We start from the raw sequence: 19,360 nt of genomic DNA on the forward strand, positions 1-19,360 counted from the left end.
AGAACAAATTGCTTCGCATATTTGGTTGAGTTTTACCATTGTTTGCAGTGGGAGAAATTTTAGTATCAGTCACTGTAACTGGAGAAAGCCAACAAGGACGTTTTCAAAAGCATGTTATAAAACATGAAAACTTTCCATGTAATACGTACATGAAAATCTCAATTCTAAAAAATAGAAATAGCACTGCCAACGTTTACTGATCACTGTGCAATAAAACTATAAGAAGTGACAAACCTAATATATTCTTAAAAATTCTTGGTTCAATGAAGAAACATAAAGCAAAATGGTAATATTTTTAGAAACCAAAAGCGATGAAAACACCACAGATCAATTGTATTTTATTAATACAGCTTTTAAACTTGTATTGATAAAAAAAAGGTAAAGTGAATTAAGTATTTTACTCAAAAACCTAGAAAAGGAGTGATAAAACAAACTTGCTAAAAGGGGTAATGGAATGGTAGCTTACAAAACCTAGAGAAGAGAATTATGAGAAGCTATTTGGTCCAACTCTATGACAATAGATTTCAAAGTGTCTATAAAATGAAAACTTTCTAGGAAAATGTATTTTACTAAAATGTATTCCATATAAGACGAAAAATGTAAAAAAGATTTATCACCATTGTAGAAACAGAAAACTGTGTCAGAGTTACCGTTACTATCCTATCTACGAGAAACAGTGTCATGGGCTTCAAAGGGAATTCCACCAAACTTCTGACTAGGAGGAGATGATGTCAATGATACCCTAGCTGTTTCAGATACAGACAAAGAAAACTAACTTTTTTCTTAAGAAACAATCTAGAATTAACACCATAATCTAGCAAAGAATGTGTTCCCCCCTATTCAAAAATAACTATAGGAAAAATAATCACACTTGTGAATGGCAAAAGAAAATCCTGAGTAAAATATTAGCAAAAAGCTTAATTAGTATAACTAGATAGTATAATTAAGTGTAGTTACCAACTCAACCACTAGAATGATTTGACATTAGGTAATGAAGTACAATAAATTACATGAATAGATTTAAGGGAAAAAAATCACTTGATCATTTTCATAGACACCAGAAACATTTGACAAATGACTTTACTTATTATAAAAGATAAAATTAAAATAGACGGGTAGTTCCTTAACCAGAAAAAAAATTGTGAGGCAATACCAAATGGCCTTTATCTCATCACATTATCTTTGAATCTTGTAATTGGACAAAAAGGAAAAACTAGAATCATAAAAATTGAAAAAAAAAACCCACTATTTGCAATTGTTATTATCAACTGAAAAACTAAGAACCACTTAAAAACCTATTACCAAAAAAATACAAAGTTAATAAAGAGAAGAACTTTCAAACACACAATAAAAAATAACTGGAGGCTATATTGGCAAAAAATTCCTCATTTCTAAAAGCAAGCAAAAGAACTGAAACACCTGAGAAGAGATGAACTCTACAAGAAATGCACATGGCCTATATAAAGAAAACCATGAAAGAACAAATAAAGTCTTGAACAAATAGGAAAATGTAATGTGTTATCTGAAAGCAAGCAATCGCTTGTGCCTTAGTACCAGTGTAAACTGGTGCCTCACTATCTATGAATTTTACAAATGCATATATCCTTTGATCCAGCAGTTCTAGTGCTAGAAATTTAGGCCATGAATCCCACTCCATGTGAACATGTAGGGTAATTCATAGCAGAACTGTCTGTAACAGCAAAAGACTGGAGTTAAGTCCTATCCATTACAGCACTAGTTAATTATGCCATATCCATAACATAACATAATCCATCGGATGCTGAAGTTTGGGGATAGACCAGGGAAGATTACATGAAAATTGTGAAAAGGTATAAACATGCAACTATAAGATAAAGTACCAAGGATGTAAGTTATAACAAGATGAATATAGCTACCCCTACTATATGTTACATTTGAAAATTGCTAAGAAAACAGGCCTTAAGAGTTCTTAAATAATTTTTCTTTCTTTTTTTGTATTTATGTAAGATAAATGTTAACTAAACTTACTGTACTCTAAACCTTAAACTTGACACTGTGCTATATGTCACTTGTATCTCAAAAAAGTGAAAAAATAAATGATGATCTCTGTGTAGTAAAGCTACTCAACTGTTAGAAGTATTTATTATTGTTGGGAATGCAAATCCTTCTTGGAGTAAGAAAAAAATATCACCAGACTAATGATTTATTTTATTCAGTCACTGATTTTACCCACATTCTTATTTTTATGAATAATTCAAATGAAAGCTTTTATCTTTAATTTAAAGGTAGAGCATACACATGACTTAAAAGTATAACCTTTTAATCTATAGATCTCAATGTAAGCCCAAAATCTTACCTAGTTATTTCATAAATATTGACAAACTGATTCCAAAGTTTCTATGAAAAGGTAGACCCAGAATAGCAAACACAATTTGAAGGAGAGGAACAAAATTGGAGGACTGATGCTATCTTACTTCAAGACTTACTATAAACCCACCATAAGCAAGAGTGTGGTATTGGCAGAACAGATCAATGGACAGAATAAAGAGCCCAGAACTAGACTCACATAAATATAGTCCACTTGACAAAGGAACAAAGGCAATAAATAAGGCAAAAATAAACTCTTCAACAAATGGTGTTAGAACTGGTTATCAGCATGCAGAAAAAAAGAAAGGGAGGGAGGGTGGGAGTGAGGAAGGAATTCAGTGACAGAACTTATGCCTTCACAAAACTCAAAATGGATCATGAACCTAATAGTAACATACAAACTGTAAACTCCTAGAAGATAACAGGAGAAAACCCAGATGACTTTGGGTACGGTGATACCTTTTTAGATATAACAGAATCTATGAAAGAATAATCTGGATTTCAGCAACGTGGGTGGAGCTAGAAGGGATTATGCTCAGTGAAATCAGCCAGAAGGAAAAAGAAAAATATCGGATGGTTTCACTTATAGCAGGAATATAGGGGAACCAAATAAGACATCAGTGTAAACAATAATAACAGTACAAAACACAGCAAAGCAAAAACAGACAATTATAAATCAGAGACATCCTGCAGGGGAGGAGGAGGGAGAGGGAGCAGAGGGAGGGAGGGAGGAGCACAGGGGACTGAGGTGATGGTGCACGGGTGCCTTGAGGAAGGAAACTCTATGGGGACTACACCTGAGGGGGTGGGGGGAAGCAAATATTGTTTAAAAATGAACACTGAACTGCTGAAGTTTTCACTGTCTTCCTGATTTTGCTCTTTCCAGAATGTCTTACAGTCGGAATCATGTGGTATGTTGCCTTCTAAGATTGGCGTTTCTTACTTCCTCTCTTTTCATACCTCTTTTCTTTTTAGCACTTAATAATAATATACTGTCCGAGTGTCCTAGTTTATCCATTCACCTACTGGAGTACATCTTGGTTATTTCCAAGTTTTGGCAACTGAATAGATCCATTGCGAACATCCAGGTTTGCATGCGCATAAATATTTGAACTCTTTTTGGGTAAATACTGAGGAATTTGATTGCTACTCTTGCTAATTGTTTAGTTATGTAAGAGATAACCACACTGTCTTCCAAAGTGGCAGTACCATTTTGCATTTCCACCAGTCAAACACAATTTGAAGGAGACACAAATTTGAAGGAGAGGAACAAACACAATTTGAAGGAGAGGAACAAAATTGGAGGACTGATGCTATCTTACTTCAAGACTTACTATAAACCCACCATAAGCAAGAGTGTGGTATTGGCAGAACAGATCAATGGACAGAATAAAGAGCCCAGAACTAGACTCACATAAATATAGTCCACTTGACAAAGGAACAAAGGCAATAAATAAGGCAAAAATAAACTCTTCAACAAATGGTGTTAGAACTGGTTATCAGCATGCAGAAAAAAAGAAAGGGAGGGAGGGTGGGAGTGAGGAAGGAATTCAGTGACAGAACTTATGCCTTCACAAAACTCAAAATGGATCATGAACCTAATAGTAACATACAAACTGTAAACTCCTAGAAGATAACAGGAGAAAACCCAGATGACTTTGGGTACGGTGATACCTTTTTAGATATAACAGAATCTATGAAAGAATAATCTGGATTTCAGCAACGTGGGTGGAGCTAGAAGGGATTATGCTCAGTGAAATCAGCCAGAAGGAAAAAGAAAAATATCGGATGGTTTCACTTATAGCAGGAATATAGGGGAACCAAATAAGACATCAGTGTAAACAATAATAACAGTACAAAACACAGCAAAGCAAAAACAGACAATTATAAATCAGAGACATCCTGCAGGGGAGGAGGAGGGAGAGGGAGCAGAGGGAGGGAGGGAGGAGCACAGGGGACTGAGGTGATGGTGCACGGGTGCCTTGAGGAAGGAAACTCTATGGGGACTACACCTGAGGGGGTGGGGGGAAGCAAATATTGTTTAAAAATGAACAATGATGTAAAAAATTTAAAAATTTAAAAATTAAAAAAAATTAAAACTTGTTTTTGCAAAGGAGAAGACCGGGAGAATTAGAAAACAAGCCACAGACTAGAAGAAAATATTTGCAAAATACACATTTGATAAAATATCTGAATATACAAAGAACTCTTAAAACTCAACTATAAGAAAACAAGAACCCATTTTAAGAACCCATTTAAGAAATGGGCCAAAAACCTTGAGAGACAATCAACAGGGAAGATATACAGATGGCAGACAAGCAATGAGAAAATCATGCATGTCACATGTCATGGGGGAAATGCAAATTAAAACAATTAGACATCGCCTCACACTTACTAGAATTACCAAAATTCAAACACCTGACAATACCAAATGCTGGTGAGGATGTTGAGCAACAGAAACTCTCATATTTGACTGGTGGAAATGCAAAATGGTACTGCCACTTTGGAAGACAGTGTGGTTATCTCTTACATAACTAAACAATTAGCAAGAGTAGCAATCAAATTCCTCAGTATTTACCCAAAAAGAGTTCAAATATTTATGCGCATGCAAACCTGGATGTTCGCAATGGATCTATTCAGTTGCCAAAACTTGGAAATAACCAAGATGTACTCCAGTAGGTGAATGGATAAACTAGGACACTCGGACAGTATATTATTATTAAGTGCTAAAAAGAAAAGAGGTATGAAAAGAGAGGAAGTAAGAAACGCCAATCTTAGAAGGCAACATACCACATGATTCCGACTGTAAGACATTCTGGAAAGAGCAAAATCAGGAAGACAGTGAAAACTTCAGCAGTTCTCAGGCAGGTGTGGATGCGTAGGGCGTGGGCATTAAATAGCAAAAGTGCAGAGGAATTTTAGGGCAGTGAAAATACTCTGTATGGTACTGTAATGATGGATGGAAGTCACTATACATTTGTTTAGACCCAGAATGTTTAACACAACGAATGAAGGAAGTAGACCTTTGTTTACCCTGCAGTGAACTGTGTAGACTTTGGTTCCCCTTTGGTTAAAAATGTCCATTTTGGTGAGCAATGTTGACAACAAGGGGGGTTAAATGTGTGTGTGGCAGAGGTTATATGGAAAATCTCTGTAGCTCTCTCAATTTTGTTTGAAATCCGAAACTGTTCTAAAATGTAATCTCAAAAATTATAGTATTTCAGAAATGTGTAAAATATAAAGTCACAATCAACCCATCTACTCTCATTTTCCAAGATGCTTTTGACCATGTTTGTTTTTCTTTTGATTGGCAGTGATAAGTCTAAATACCATGCTTAAACATCTACTTCTTGGTTTATCATCTTTAAGTAGTAGATACTGATTTTGTGCCATGAAAGAGAATGAATTAACTTAAAGAAACTATTATGATCTAAACACACTTCGATTTTTGCTGGGAATATTATTTATAGATCCTTAGACTTCTATTTCAATTGATCAACTTTAACTAGTACTTCTTGACTCTTTACTATGTAAGATGAGATTTACAAAAAGGCAAACATTCAATGGAATCAAAGATTTAATTCTAAAAAACATTTACCTTGTTCATAAAGTAGCTTCATATTCGAGTCTTTGCAGGCAACCAGATTATTGAGCAATGCAATCACACTTTGCATGGTGTTACCCAGAATGTTCTCCCGATGTGCCTGGAATAGATCATAATTTCCATTGTAACTATATAGAGATACAATTACATCATGATAAAGACAAATGATCAAATGACCTCCATTCCCTCACTTTTTGCAAATGGCAAAAGGACTATCTTTTTGCAATGTAATGAAGCAGATCCTTCTTTGTTATCGCCCTCCCCAGAGTCCACATTTGGAAGTGAGTTCGTTTACACACACACACACACACACACACACCTTAAAGAATTATTTCTGCTGTTTCAAGAGCAAATGGGTACTAAAATTATCCTACTTTAATATTGTACATAGACAGTTGTTGTAGATATGACTTCCTGCATCTCTGCTTCAGTGTAATAAACTACACTTGGGACCTAAAAGTGTGACTTTTGCTTTCTCCAAACTTGACATCATAAAGCAGAAGTAACTCTGGCCCCAAAGAGAATGGAAAATGCTTAATGCTCACTCTTTCTCATGTTTAAGACAAACAAGATGATTTCCTAGTAATTTTTAAAGGATCTTACTAATAACTTGCTTTAGGTTTGTTGCTTTAGGTTTTTCATTCCTCTGAATTTTTTAAAGACTAAAATTGTAAAATTTCAAATTATGTAAAAACAATAAGAAAATCTTGAAACTTTGGGACTAGGAAAGGCAAGCCAGATGCATCGGTACCTAAAGAAAGGAGGCTCTGCCCCTCATTTCTGTGCCAGTGACCCAGCTCACCTCATGCTGGTCATGGCCTTGCCCTTGGACCATTGCGTTAATAACTAGCCCATCCTAAACAGTAACATGCAGATCAGTTTAGTTGGCTCCATCCAGATTTTTCTTATTTTCACATACACACACATCTATAGGTTGCTGATTTTTTAAAAAACATAAATTATATTATACTTATTAATCCACCCAACTCATAATTAATGAATAGTAATTAAGTGCCAGGCACTGTCCTGGGCACTTGACGCATATTACAGAAAACAAAGATCCCTGTCCTTGAATACAAATAAACAGACACAATAGAGAACAAACAACAGAAATAAGTAAGTAAACTGTATAATGTATTAGAAGATAACAATTGCTATGGTGAAAGAGTAGATTAGGAATTCAATGGGCTGGGGGTGGGGGTGCTATATAAAATTTTAAATTGTGTGATTGGGATGGAACTCATTAAGAAAGTATCATTTTAGCACAAATTTAATTTCATTTTTTAAAAGCTGGAGCATATTATTCTTCAGACTAAATTATTTGTAATAAAATTTTCTTTTAAAATGAGATTTATAGGAAGTTTGCTAGAAAGTATAGAGTTTTAATATACCCTCATCCAGCTTTCCCTTGTGTTAAAATCTCACCTAACACCAAGGCTCATTTATCACTTGTCAATTAACACTATATAATACCAATAGCTGAACTACTAACTTTATTCGAATTCCTAATTTCCACTAATGTCTCTTTCTGTTCCATGATGAAATCCAGGATCCCATGCTGCATTTAGAATTAATTCATTTCTTCAACAAATTATTTCCTAAATGCCAACTGTTCTAGCTATTTGGCTTCTATCAGGGAACAAAACAGACGAATGCCCTTGCCCTTGTGGAGTTTACCTTGTGGCAGAGAAGACAATAAACAACAGAGATGATAAATAATTATATGATCTGTTAGAAGGTGACATGCTGTGGGAGAAGGCAGGAGAGGGTGGTTTGGAGCACTGCAGGGGAAGGCTGCAACTTTAAACAAGGCAAGCAGGCATGCCTCCTTCAGAAGGTGACATAGTAGACTTGAAGGAGAAGAGACACATTTATTCTTATGAGGTTGTGTTAGCACATTGCTTTAGGATTGCTGCAACAATTATCAACCTATAGTGACATCCACATCTATCTTAATAGCAATTTCATGATGATCTTGTTCATCTATTTTATCCCATAAATACTGATTGTGCCTATAATATCTGTTTCTAGGGGATTTGGTAGAACTCACTAATAAAAACAATAGGACTTGGTATATTTCTTTTTACCGGTAGCTCTTTGAATATTTTTGAAAAACATATGCTACTCAGGGATCTACATTTTGACCTCATTTTGGTCACCTCCATTTCCCCAGAAAATCATCTATAATGTCCTAGTTTTCAAACAAATCAAAAAGCGCATATATAGCACTCTCTCACACCTTCACAAGCCTTATCTGATCCTATTTACATTACTGTTTTCACTGTACATTGCCTCTTTCTGCCAACCAGACTCATCAGAGCTCTGTTATTGCTGTTTTCCAAGAACCAGTGAGTTAGTCATTATGAATGTGCATAAATTTCCCACTACCCTCCCCCACATATACAACAAGATGGCTCTTCCCCGCCCACTGGTAATCGGAGACCATCATGAGACATGCTTTAGCCAATTAAACGGCCAGTTTGGGCAGAGGTTTTAAGGGCCAGCGAGGGCCCCATTATCCTATTGTTCCCTCTGCCCCTGTGACCAGTGACGGTCCAGATAGCAGAGGCTCCAACAGCCTGATTCTCAGCATGAGGACCTCTAGTGGAGTGGCCAGGAGCCCCGTGGTGGACCAATCATCTTCAAAGTTTACAGAAACACCAGCACTGCACCTGGCTGGGAAACTACTCCGTCAACACATTTTACCTGCTGCTGAGAAGAACCACTTGATTTCTTGCCATAGATGCCACTAGTCTTCCCATTTATGTCTTTGTTTGCTACAAGAAAGGGGTCTGCGTTCCATACACCAACATTTCTAACTTTCTTTAGAGACATCACTGAAGAGTGGATGTTAGCATGTGAATGATTCTGACACCAGCTTAAGAAGATGAATGTGGAAGCGATGGTCTGCCACCAATTTCATCTAATTATTCTTACCGTTGGCTTGAAGGAAGGAGTGATTAATAAGTACCAAGATGACACGACATGTTATTCATGATAAAGTAACTAACGATACGTAGGAAACCTATTCTAAGCAAAACAGAAGTTAATAAATCTTTTTTTTGCTCCCATTTGGTAAAATAACACATACCACTGCTTGATCAATGTCTGTCAGCAAATACAGGTCTGTCTTACTGAAGATAAATCCATTGTCCCTTCAATATACACATTTTTATGATTAATGCACCTTTTCTATGATGCGCTTGGCATTATTTTTGTCCCATAAAGTTTATCCTTCAGTTCTTTTCCCTGTACTCATGGGGTGTCACCTGTTGCTATAATCATTTCCTTTCATAGAAAAGCAACTTTCCAAACCTCCATAACCCCTGAACACTGAAGATCAGACCCTCACCACGACCAGACCCTCATCAACAAGGTAAGACGCTGAGCCTACTGGTCCCAGAGATGAAGACCTCTGTCAGTCCCACCATTCGATCTGCAGAGAAGGAGAAAGCTAAGGCAAGCTGATTGTCAACAGCCTCCTCCAATTACCGTGTAACTAGGAGTACTCAGGAGAAAACCTTTGATGTTGACACAATATTTGAGACCAATAACTTACCCTGCAACCACAATGACAAAAACAGCTCCTTCTCAGGTCTAGCCATTAGTAAAAAACATTTTTATTTTTAATTTCTTTGTATTTTAACAGAGGTAGCATAGCATTATAACATTATATGAGCTTTGGCTGTGCCTTGCTGAGAATCACATTTGTATATACTACAAAGTTCACCACCAAAAGTCCAATTCGTTATTGGTTTTCAAGCCATTCACAGAACTATGGATTTTTTTTTTTTCAGTGTAAAGCGGGGGCTTAATAAAAATTATATGCTATAATTATATTTGCATACTCTTCCCTGTTGTAGATACATGCTTCCAACACAGGGAGGGATGGGGAAATGCCAAACAGAGTAATTATCCTGCTCAAGATGATGATAGAGTTCTCTAGAGGAGCCAAGACAGCTACTGCTGTGGCCCCGATCATAATTTCCCCCGGAAAGAATGCTAAATACACGCAAAGAGCAGTTGAGAAGGTGTAAATATGAATTAAGCACACTTCTATTAACTTCTATCAAAATGAGTTATTTCATTTCTCTTAGCAACTTTAATAAGATTTGTTCTTGCTGTTCACAACCATATTAGCCTGCAGGGGATAAATTATGCATTGAAAAACATCGCATTTACTTCTTAAAGTCAGAGTAGGGGATTATATGAAGGGAGAAAACATTAGGGAAAAGATGTGGTGCCAGAGATGTGAAATGCTGGGGTAAAGACAAAAGGGAATCACAAATTTGACTCAAAGACCAGAGGCCAGAGTTGAAAAGGAAGAATGATTCTGCTTGAAATTGTCTTCCTCAGGTGCTCCTCCAGGAAAGTCTCTTCCATTCCCCCCAAAAAAGATGTATTCCTGAGTCCCAGGGTAAAAGCACCATCACAGAAAGCCAGTCTCCTTAGGAAAAGCAAGTCTTTCATGCAAGGAAGGCTGCTCGAAGCGAGGAGGAAGCAGGTGATGACCTGCAGCAGGGCCTTTGGCAATGGCGGCTTCTGTGTTGACCCTGGCAGGCAGGCAGAGCAGCCATGTGGGCCCGAGTCTGCACACAGCAGTGCTTGGCTTTTTTTTTTTTTAAAGATTTATTTATTTATGCATGCAAGAGCTGGGGTACAGGCCAAAGGTACGGGGGGTGAGAGGATTCACCATAGACAGGCAGAGTGACTGAAATACACTGCTGAGGGGAGCAGCAGGAGAGACAGGAGAGGTCTGCTTCGCCATGTGGTGTGCTCTCTGGCTGGCTGGGGATCGAACTCATGCTGTAAAGGCCGCGGATTGCTTCATAGTGCGGTGCTTAACCCCTTGCACCACCAGGGAGGCCCAGTGCTTGGCTTCTTACAGCATATTACTAGGTGCCATAGTGTGTACTCCAAGTACTTTATATCTCATTTAACCCTTATAAAAATGCAGTAGAGACCACAGTCCAATAAGGACACTGAACTTTTATCAAAGTAAGTCTAACTTGCCAAGGCTCATGCAGTAATTCAATGTTCACTGAAGCTGGGATTCAGTCAGGGCAGGGGGCGGGCAGCAAAAGCCATGCCTCCAAGCCAGGTGCAGCAGTGCCTGTGACCACAGGAGACAGTGGCAGATGGGTCAGAGTCCATGGACTAGTCAGCACACCCCAGGTTAAGCACCACCACCCACAGACCAGGGTGTGCTTAAAAGTAATTTAAGCAGCAAGGAGTAGGGAGCGGAAAGAAGCAAAAAAACACTGTTTGGGGCTATGATGCTGCTGCCTCCCTCTGCTTTGATGCCACAAGTTCCTACCCTGCCCAGGCCACCACCACTGAGATCTCCAAATTTCTTAAGAGCATTTAATGTGTGTGGCTATTCTGGAGGTTGTATAACCCAGGACACAAGACGTGGGTCTATCAGACATCTATAGGAACAGAGAGAATGAGCATATTACCCCCAAAATGAAAATAAACACTGGAGTCACCAGTAATAGCCACATTATTCAGATGCTGGGTGTTACCATTGGCTGATAGGTGAGAAAGGAAACTGAGCTCATGGGGGAAAGCACTGGTATCCCACAAAGTCATGGAAGACCATGCTACTGCACTTTAAGATTATGACAAAAATATTTAACTCCTTCATCCATAACCCATCAATAAACACAGCTGACCTAATTTGTGTGCCTAATACCACAGTGTATGGACATTTAATAAACAGGGCACTTGAGAGTTCTAATAAAACATAGCATTTGTCAGTAGAGATAATTAGAATTGAAGCAGGAAAATTCTAGTGTTTGGCAACATAGATGAAACAACTTCATTAAAATGTACAGCTTCAGCAAATGAAAGGCAGGAGAGCACTGGACCCTGAAGAATCAGCTTTCTCAAAACTAATTGCTTCAGTGCTTAAAGAGGACAGCGCTGAAATACCAAGGGCACAGCAAGGAAAACTACTAAAAAATGATCACCCTTCCCAAAGTGGTTTGACTGTAAACAGTGTTACACTTTAATATCTAAAGATGTAAATGTCACTAACAGACTTTAGATGCCCAGAGTAGAAAGTTTGGTGGGGATCTGAACAATCAAGGTAGGAAATACCATTAACCATGTAAAGTACCCATGAGCCACAGCCACTGTCCTCTGCCTTCCCTGTGTGTCAGAATTTAAATGGCAACAGATTAAAATACAACCATGAATCCTAGGGAGTTTAGACACCAACACCAGGATGAGAAGTACATCTTCTACACAGGAAAACTACAGTGTCTTAGAAATAAACACAGCACATCCTATTCCACACATCTTTAGATGACATTTCAGGAAAAAAAAAAATGTTACTCTGCAGGACCTTTCATGGGGCACCTAAGACCAAAGGTGCTGTCTTCCTGGATACAATGGGGTGACATCACTTTTCTTTCTATACATTGTCCTATGTGGCTAGATTCTTAAAGATCTAGAGCTCGGGGGGGTGGGGGGAAGTATCTTCAGAGCACTCAAATGAAGTATATCTGAGGGAAAAGGACTCATTTTCTTATTCCTGATTTTTCAAAGGCTGTCTCACAGAGACCTCAAAATTCAATGACATCTAAAATGAAGTCACCCAATCTCTATTCCCCACACTTCATCTTTTCTGATTCAATGAGTGGTCCTAGGATCTGCCCAGCCACCAGTCACAAAACTTGGAGTCACCCAAACAATGCTTCTTTCTCATCTCTTGTATCCAATCTACAAAGTCCCCTGATGCCCCTCTGCCAAGAACCAGAGGATGCCACCATCTCCCAACCATACCTCAACTTTCAGCTTCACCCTCTCAACTTCTAGGCAGACATATGTGAAGTGGCAGAGACTCGCCTGCACCACTGGAGCTCAAATCTGGGAGCCCAGGATTACGCTGGTGGCTACGGCAGGCCCCAGGGGAGCACAATTGCTTCCCACAGTCCACTTGTGTCCAGAGCCCCAGACGGATTCGGAGGTCTCAGGGGAGGGGAGACCACAAGAGTCAGGAAATGGCAGAAATAAGCGTATTGTGGGCCCAACATTTTCAATGCCAGAGAAATGCTACATTATTATTGCAGAAATATTCTCACAACTTATTGAGCCAAACACTGACCCCAAATACCTGAAGAACAGGGAAGAGAACATGCTAGATTCAACTGAAAGATATCAGATTTAAAATGAATTTATTCATTTACCTCATTAAATATATATACATGGAATTTCCTGGGATGAAAGACTAGGACTTGGGTGTCCAAAGTGGAAATACCTGTGTTACAATGAAGCTGGGCTAAGTGGCACAGGGCAGTTGTTCTGCCATCTGTGAGGATGTTACACAGTGGCTCTGCCCTGCGGTCAGGGTTTCTGGGGGAGTTGCAGGCTCTGAGGACACTAAGGGAGGACTTTGAAGTAGGCTCTCCACTCTTCTATATTCAAAAACATGATGCCCTCAGCCTGAGGTCTAGAATTAAGGTCCTTCTTTTATTTGGGTTGTTCTCTTTTAACGGTCTTCCTCCCTCTTTCTGGTTAAAGACATGAGAGAAAAGAATTTTTAAATTTGACTAGCAGAGAAGCCCTCTAGCAGCAGCAGATACAAGTTATTAGTGCCACCTTCCAGTTGGCACAAGGGAGTGTTTGGATCAACTGGTACCATTTGCCACTCAGTGTGCAGAGGCTGGCATTGGAATTCCAGTCCTCATTCAGCATCTGTGGCGGCATGCTGCAGATGCCTTTCTGGCAGGTTAATTGTGTCACTTGGTTTTCCCAGTCCTGCCCTTTCACGTTACTTAGGCCTTTAGCAAGAGGCTTCCATCCTCTGGGTTCCCAAAGGGCCCTATGCCTGAGGCAAGCACAGTGGACCAGTGTAGAGGCTGCTCCAGCAGGAGAAACCTGGCAACAGAGCAGAGGGAAGCTGCCAGGACCAGGGTCTCTAGGGAAGGACTTGGCCCTTTTTTTGTGTCTGCTTGGAGCACTGACAGACAGGCCAATATGCCCCACAACACACTTATCTGAGCTAAATAGAGGCCCAAAGCAGGGGGCGGGAGGCAAAGAAACACAAGAGCTCCAGCCTTCTCCTTGCATCCTTGCCACCGTTCAAAAGCAAAATGGTAAAAATAAAATAACAACACCTTGGCAAAGTAATATTTACTTTTAAAAATCCAGGCTACATGGCATTTGCTGAAGCTGGAGCCTGGGCAAGGCCACCCTGCATGTGTTGGGCAGTGTTTACATTCTCTCCCTGTACCTGCCTTTACCCAGCACCTACCCCCCTAGACTATAACTGCTAGTTCATCCTTGCATTCCTAATAGTGAACACTTTGAGGTAAGGACTGGGCTTTTTAACAGTGTCCCCAGTGTCTAGGGTGCAGAGTCTGATGCACAGTGACCTCAGGGAAATTAGCAAAAGAACAGTCTTGCTCCAAGCTGCTTGGGTGAATACAGCTGGGGAAGGAACATACAGCTGGTGGGATTCTCCAATAAATTATCTTGTCAGTGACTAGAAATTGCCTTCAATTAAGCAAATGATAAAGATTCACTGAAGTCTAAAATTTGCTGCATAAAATTTGCTGCATAAAAAATGACCTCCCTCAAAAAGTTTTCAATCAGGTCCTCCCTGGTGGCACAAGGGGTTAAGCACCGCACTATGAAGCAATCCACAGCCTCTGCAGCACAAGTTCGACACCCAGCTGGCCAGGGAGAAACCCACATGGCGCAGCAGACCTCTCCTGACTCACCCGCTGCTCCCCTCAGCAGCGTACTTTGGTCAATCTGCCTGTTCTGTTCCCCACTCTGTCTCTGGTGAATCCTCTCATGCCTGCATCTCTGGCCTATACCCCAGCACGTGTATGCATAAATAATCTTTAAAAAAAAGGTTTTCAATCAGTATATATACTTACTTTTGAATAATGTTCACAGTAAATGAGAAGTTTAGATTGTTTTACCTTAAATAAAATATTTAAGCTCTCCCACGAGCTAAATATTTGCCAAAGACTCATGAAGCACTTGAATCAGCATGGAAAATGTACACTCCAAAAAATTGTGAAAGATGTTGACACAAATGTAATGTGACTTCTAGTTAAAGTTTATTGCTTGCAAATATAAAGACATATCCTATTCTAAAGAAAGAAAATATTACCCATGATGAAAAGGAATGGAGAGTAATACAATTGTCACAAGACAGTTTTCTAGAGGTCAGTGGGTACTGTGGTGGCAGGTGTGTGTCGTAACAGATCCAAATAGGTGGGATCCTATCTTTCTGAATCATATATAGTGTTCTAAGCCTTTTATCTTAATTTAAAAATACAACAAAACTTTTTTTAAGATTTATTTATTTATTTACACAAGAACCGGGGTACAGGCCAGATACACAGGAGGGTGAGAGGATTCACCAGAGACAGAGCGGGGAACAGAACAGGCTGCGGATAGCTTCACAGCTCATCACTCAACCACCTGCGCCACCAGGGGAGGCCCAACAAAATGTTTTCAACTACAGCTATCTTTTTTTTTTTAACTGATGGAGTTTGCCAGGTGTTGGTATTTAGGGGTTCTGTCTCAAAGGGATTCTAGGTAAATGCTGCAGGAAAAGAATTTAAGTGAGAATTGGCTAGAAGTTTTTTAAACCTGGGGCTTTGAAGAACATAAAGGAACAGTGTGGGAAGCAAAGGAAAGCGGGCTGAGAAAAGAGCTCCTTGGCCTGATGCAAACCTGGAGCAAAACTAAAATCATACACTAGTAGACTGTGGAACTATTAGAGAACTTTCTAGTTCAATCATTTGACTTTAAAGATAAAGAAACTGAAGCCACTAGAAGGAAATAAAAGGAGTAAGGACAGGACTTCAACTCACAAGTGCATCTTCCTTTCCCATCAACTCTGCCTTTACAAGTCTACAAATCACATTAGGGAATGCTGAATCAAAGATAGAGCTTTGAAGGGCTGATGTTTTTATTTAACTGTATATTCTACTGAAGTAACACTGGTTTACACCCCTGTATGAGATTTAGGAGTAGAGGTTCAGACTTTTTCAGATATATGCTATCCCACCATGCCCACCACAAAGGAACCAATAATACCCTACCAGAGTCCACCACCAGGACCCCGCCACACTTTGTTTTTTCATACCAGACTTTACCCCTCTAGCAGCCTCAATTCTGCTATCAGATTTCTAGGGTCTGCATTCTTTAGTTTTATCATTTCCTTTGTTTTGTAATCTCTATATTCCACATGAAGTGAAAACATCAGGTGTTTGTCTCTCTTCTTCTGACTCATTTTTTTCAATCCCTTCCACTTCCATCCATGTGGTTGTAAATGGCACGAGTTTCTCTTTTTTGATCACTGAGCTGTATTCCATTGTGTATATACACCACATCTTCTTGATCTACTCATCTGATTTTAGGCACTTAGGTTGTCTCCACAATTTGATTATTGTAAATAGTGCTACAGTGAAGACAGGTGTGAATATTAGCCTTCAAATTAGTGTTTTTGCCCTCTGTGGGTAGGTACCTGGAATGGGAATTGCTGGATCTTAGAGTAGATCTATTTTTAAAACTCTGAGAAACCTCCATACTGTTTTCCACCTGTCTACACGCTTTCTAACAGTGTATGATGCAGCCTTTTTCTCTACATCCTCATCACCATTTGTTATTTCTGGTCTTTTTGATAGGGGCCATTCTCATAGGTATGAGAAGGTATCTCATTGTGATTTAGAATTGCATTTCTCTAACAATGAGCTTTTTTTTCATGTGCCTGATGGCCATCTGCAAGTTTACTACGGAACTGTGTATTGATCTCTTGTGTTCATTTTAAAAATTAATAACAATTTTTGGCACACACTGAAATAATACTATAAACACTGCTTCCTGGGGCTGCAAAATGTGTTACCTTAACACCTCCTTTAATAGGTCAGCTTTCATCCCAAACAGCAAGTGGCAGGTGGGCTTGAAGTGGAACACCTCTAAATAATACTGCACTCCAAAAGCTGGCATTTTCAGGACCTGTTAGGATTTTTTGATCAGTTCTTGTTCGACTACAGCTATCTTTTTTTTTTTTTAACTGATGGAGTTTGCCAGGTGTTGGTATTTAGGGGTTCTATCTCAAAGGGGTTCTAGGTAAATGCTGCAGGAAAAGAATTTAAGTGAGAATTGGCTAGAAGTTTTTAGAAGGCTGCCTCTACAGAGGCAATACGAAGGTGTAGCCAAGGCACACTGTTGGAAATTTGGAACCAAGAGTATCTTTTCTCAATAAATTATTCTGAGCAGATACCAAATCAGAGAAACTACACACACCTAGATGGGCTGTTTAAAAATCAGCAGCTAAAGACAATCCAGATCTTTGTAACCCACCCTGGAATTTGCTGCACTTGGTATTTCATGCATAGTCACATGCCTGCCCTCAACCTCAGTAATGGAAGGCAATAAGCTCTCCTTTTATTTTTTTTTCTTTTTTTAAAGATTTATTTATTTATGCATACAAGAGCTGGGGTACAGGCCAGAGGTGGGGGAGGTGAGAGGCTTACCAGAGACAGAGTGGGGAACAGAACAGGCAGATCAACTGAAACACACTGCTGAGGGGAGCAACAGGCAAGTCAGGAGAGGTCTGCTGCAACATGTGGGTAGCTCCCTAGCGGGGGATCGAACTGGTGCTGCAGGGGCTGCGGATTTAAGCTCTCCTTTTAATTCCGGGTTACGTTTGTATAATCACGTTGTAACATTCAAAATGCTCATTCTTGGCCATACAGTGATAGAAACTGCCATCTTAGAGAATTGGTTTCAATGGAATAAAATAATTTCAGGAATTTTTCATCTCCTAGATAATATGTTGTGTCCTTACTGGCATTGTTTTTAATTAATTTAATTAAGATACCATAAATAAAAAGCATAAACTGGGCAGCAGTAATATGAGTCATGCTAGACAACACGGGCAAGGTCAAAGAGTCTTGTGCTGAGAAGAGATCTGGAAGAAAGAATTAATAAATTGATACTCTGAACATCAGCAGGGCATGTGTTCTGGGTAAAAAGAAGATTCTAGAATAAGGAAGATTCTAGAAGATTAAGGTACTGACCAACTTGACCAAAAAAATAAAAAATAAAAAACAAAAAGTGACAATGTACTTGCCAGTCCCCATTTCTAAAATCTAGAAGGGAATTATTAAGAACTTAACTTCTTAGGTCAACTCAGTATAGGTGTCTCATAAGGGACTTGAGACATCAGCGGAAACCTGAATCTCTTCTTCATCTATTTTGAGATAAATACCTATGAGGGTCTTAGCGACATGCCAGGCATCTGAGACTCATCTGTGGAGTGTCCATTTGGCCATAGTCATTGTTTCCTCACCAAAGCAAAGTTCCACTAGTCCATGAGAGGTCTCTTGAATTAGGAACAAGTCGGGAAGAGAGCAAAGGCAAGGCGACCATGTTGTCATATTTTTAACGCTTATATCCCAACAAATGAGCTTCAGTTTTATAAGCTTAGTTATCAAGATGGTATCATTAAACTTCTCTCAAGCAAGTCAAAGAGAAAACAGAAGGAGTACTAAGAGTGGACGGAGGGAGGAGTGATTGGAGGGAAATAGGAGGGATGGAAGAAAAGGACAGACGGATTTCCCCAAGAAGGAAAAACAGTGCAGTAAGGCTCACCTCGGGGTACAGTGCTTAGCCAGCAAGCACTACGCCAAAAGGTCTCTGCGTCCCAAGGCAGCTGTTCACCTCAGTATGGAACTAAAAGTGAGTCAACAACCTAGCATGTGTCAAACCACTAGGTACCTCCAATTGCTGACCAGCCTTTCAGAGGAAGGTGCAGAGAGCAGCTCTTGTCCCGGCATGTTAGTACAGCTTGGGGTCGGCCCCCACGTGACCGTGCCATTCTCAACAGACAGGGAGCAAAATCAAGTGATTCTCTCCAGGTATTTCAAGCTGTTTCTCAATTCATAGCACACACAGGTAGGAATTGTTTTCTTGCTATCTTACTCTCACTGGCCACTCCCGTTCCCCATGAGTGTACAAAGCTATGGTGTCACAGCCCTTTCTGTCTGTGAATGTTGATGAGCTGTCGATGACTAGATGTGGGGTCCCTGAGGGCTGACAGGCTGGCATGGAATCCTCCTTCTGCTGGCATGCATGACAATGACAGGCACGTAAGCTAGGGGTGGGAGGTGAACAAAGATGCCCCGGGTTTCATGGACGTTCATATACTATTCACGGAGCACTGGAGTTTATTATTAACCATTCTTACTGGCTAATCTTAGAATCAGGGAAGGAGTAACAAGTTAAACCAACTAACCAAAAAAAAAAAAAAAAAAAAAAACAAAAACCTGTTTTTGGAAGAAGAAATAATTAATATAGCTTCAATTCTGAAGCACTTCATGTCCGTGTGCTCAGAAGTTTAACAAAAATGTAGGTTTGGGGCTTCATGAGAGAGAA

General features: G+C 39.5%; 1 protein-coding gene across 4 annotated transcripts in view; it reads right to left on the reverse strand.

Annotated features, from left to right (window-relative positions):
• The window catches only part of ULK4 (unc-51 like kinase 4), a 378,716-nt gene that overhangs the window by 181,669 nt on the left and 177,687 nt on the right, over positions 1-19,360 (reverse strand). For all 4 annotated transcript variants that reach the window (XM_037526793.2, XM_054693291.1, XM_037526797.2 and 1 more), the window contains one exon: positions 5,945-6,050. In XM_037526793.2, coding sequence (XP_037382690.1) covers positions 5,945-6,050 — 106 coding nt within the window. The remainder of the gene's footprint in view (positions 1-5,944; positions 6,051-19,360) is intronic.

This window comes from Talpa occidentalis, unplaced genomic scaffold, assembly GCF_014898055.3.
Source record: "Talpa occidentalis isolate TD23 unplaced genomic scaffold, MPIMG_talOcc4v2.1 talOcc4.10, whole genome shotgun sequence".
Classification (NCBI taxonomy): Eukaryota; Metazoa; Chordata; class Mammalia; order Eulipotyphla; family Talpidae; genus Talpa; species Talpa occidentalis.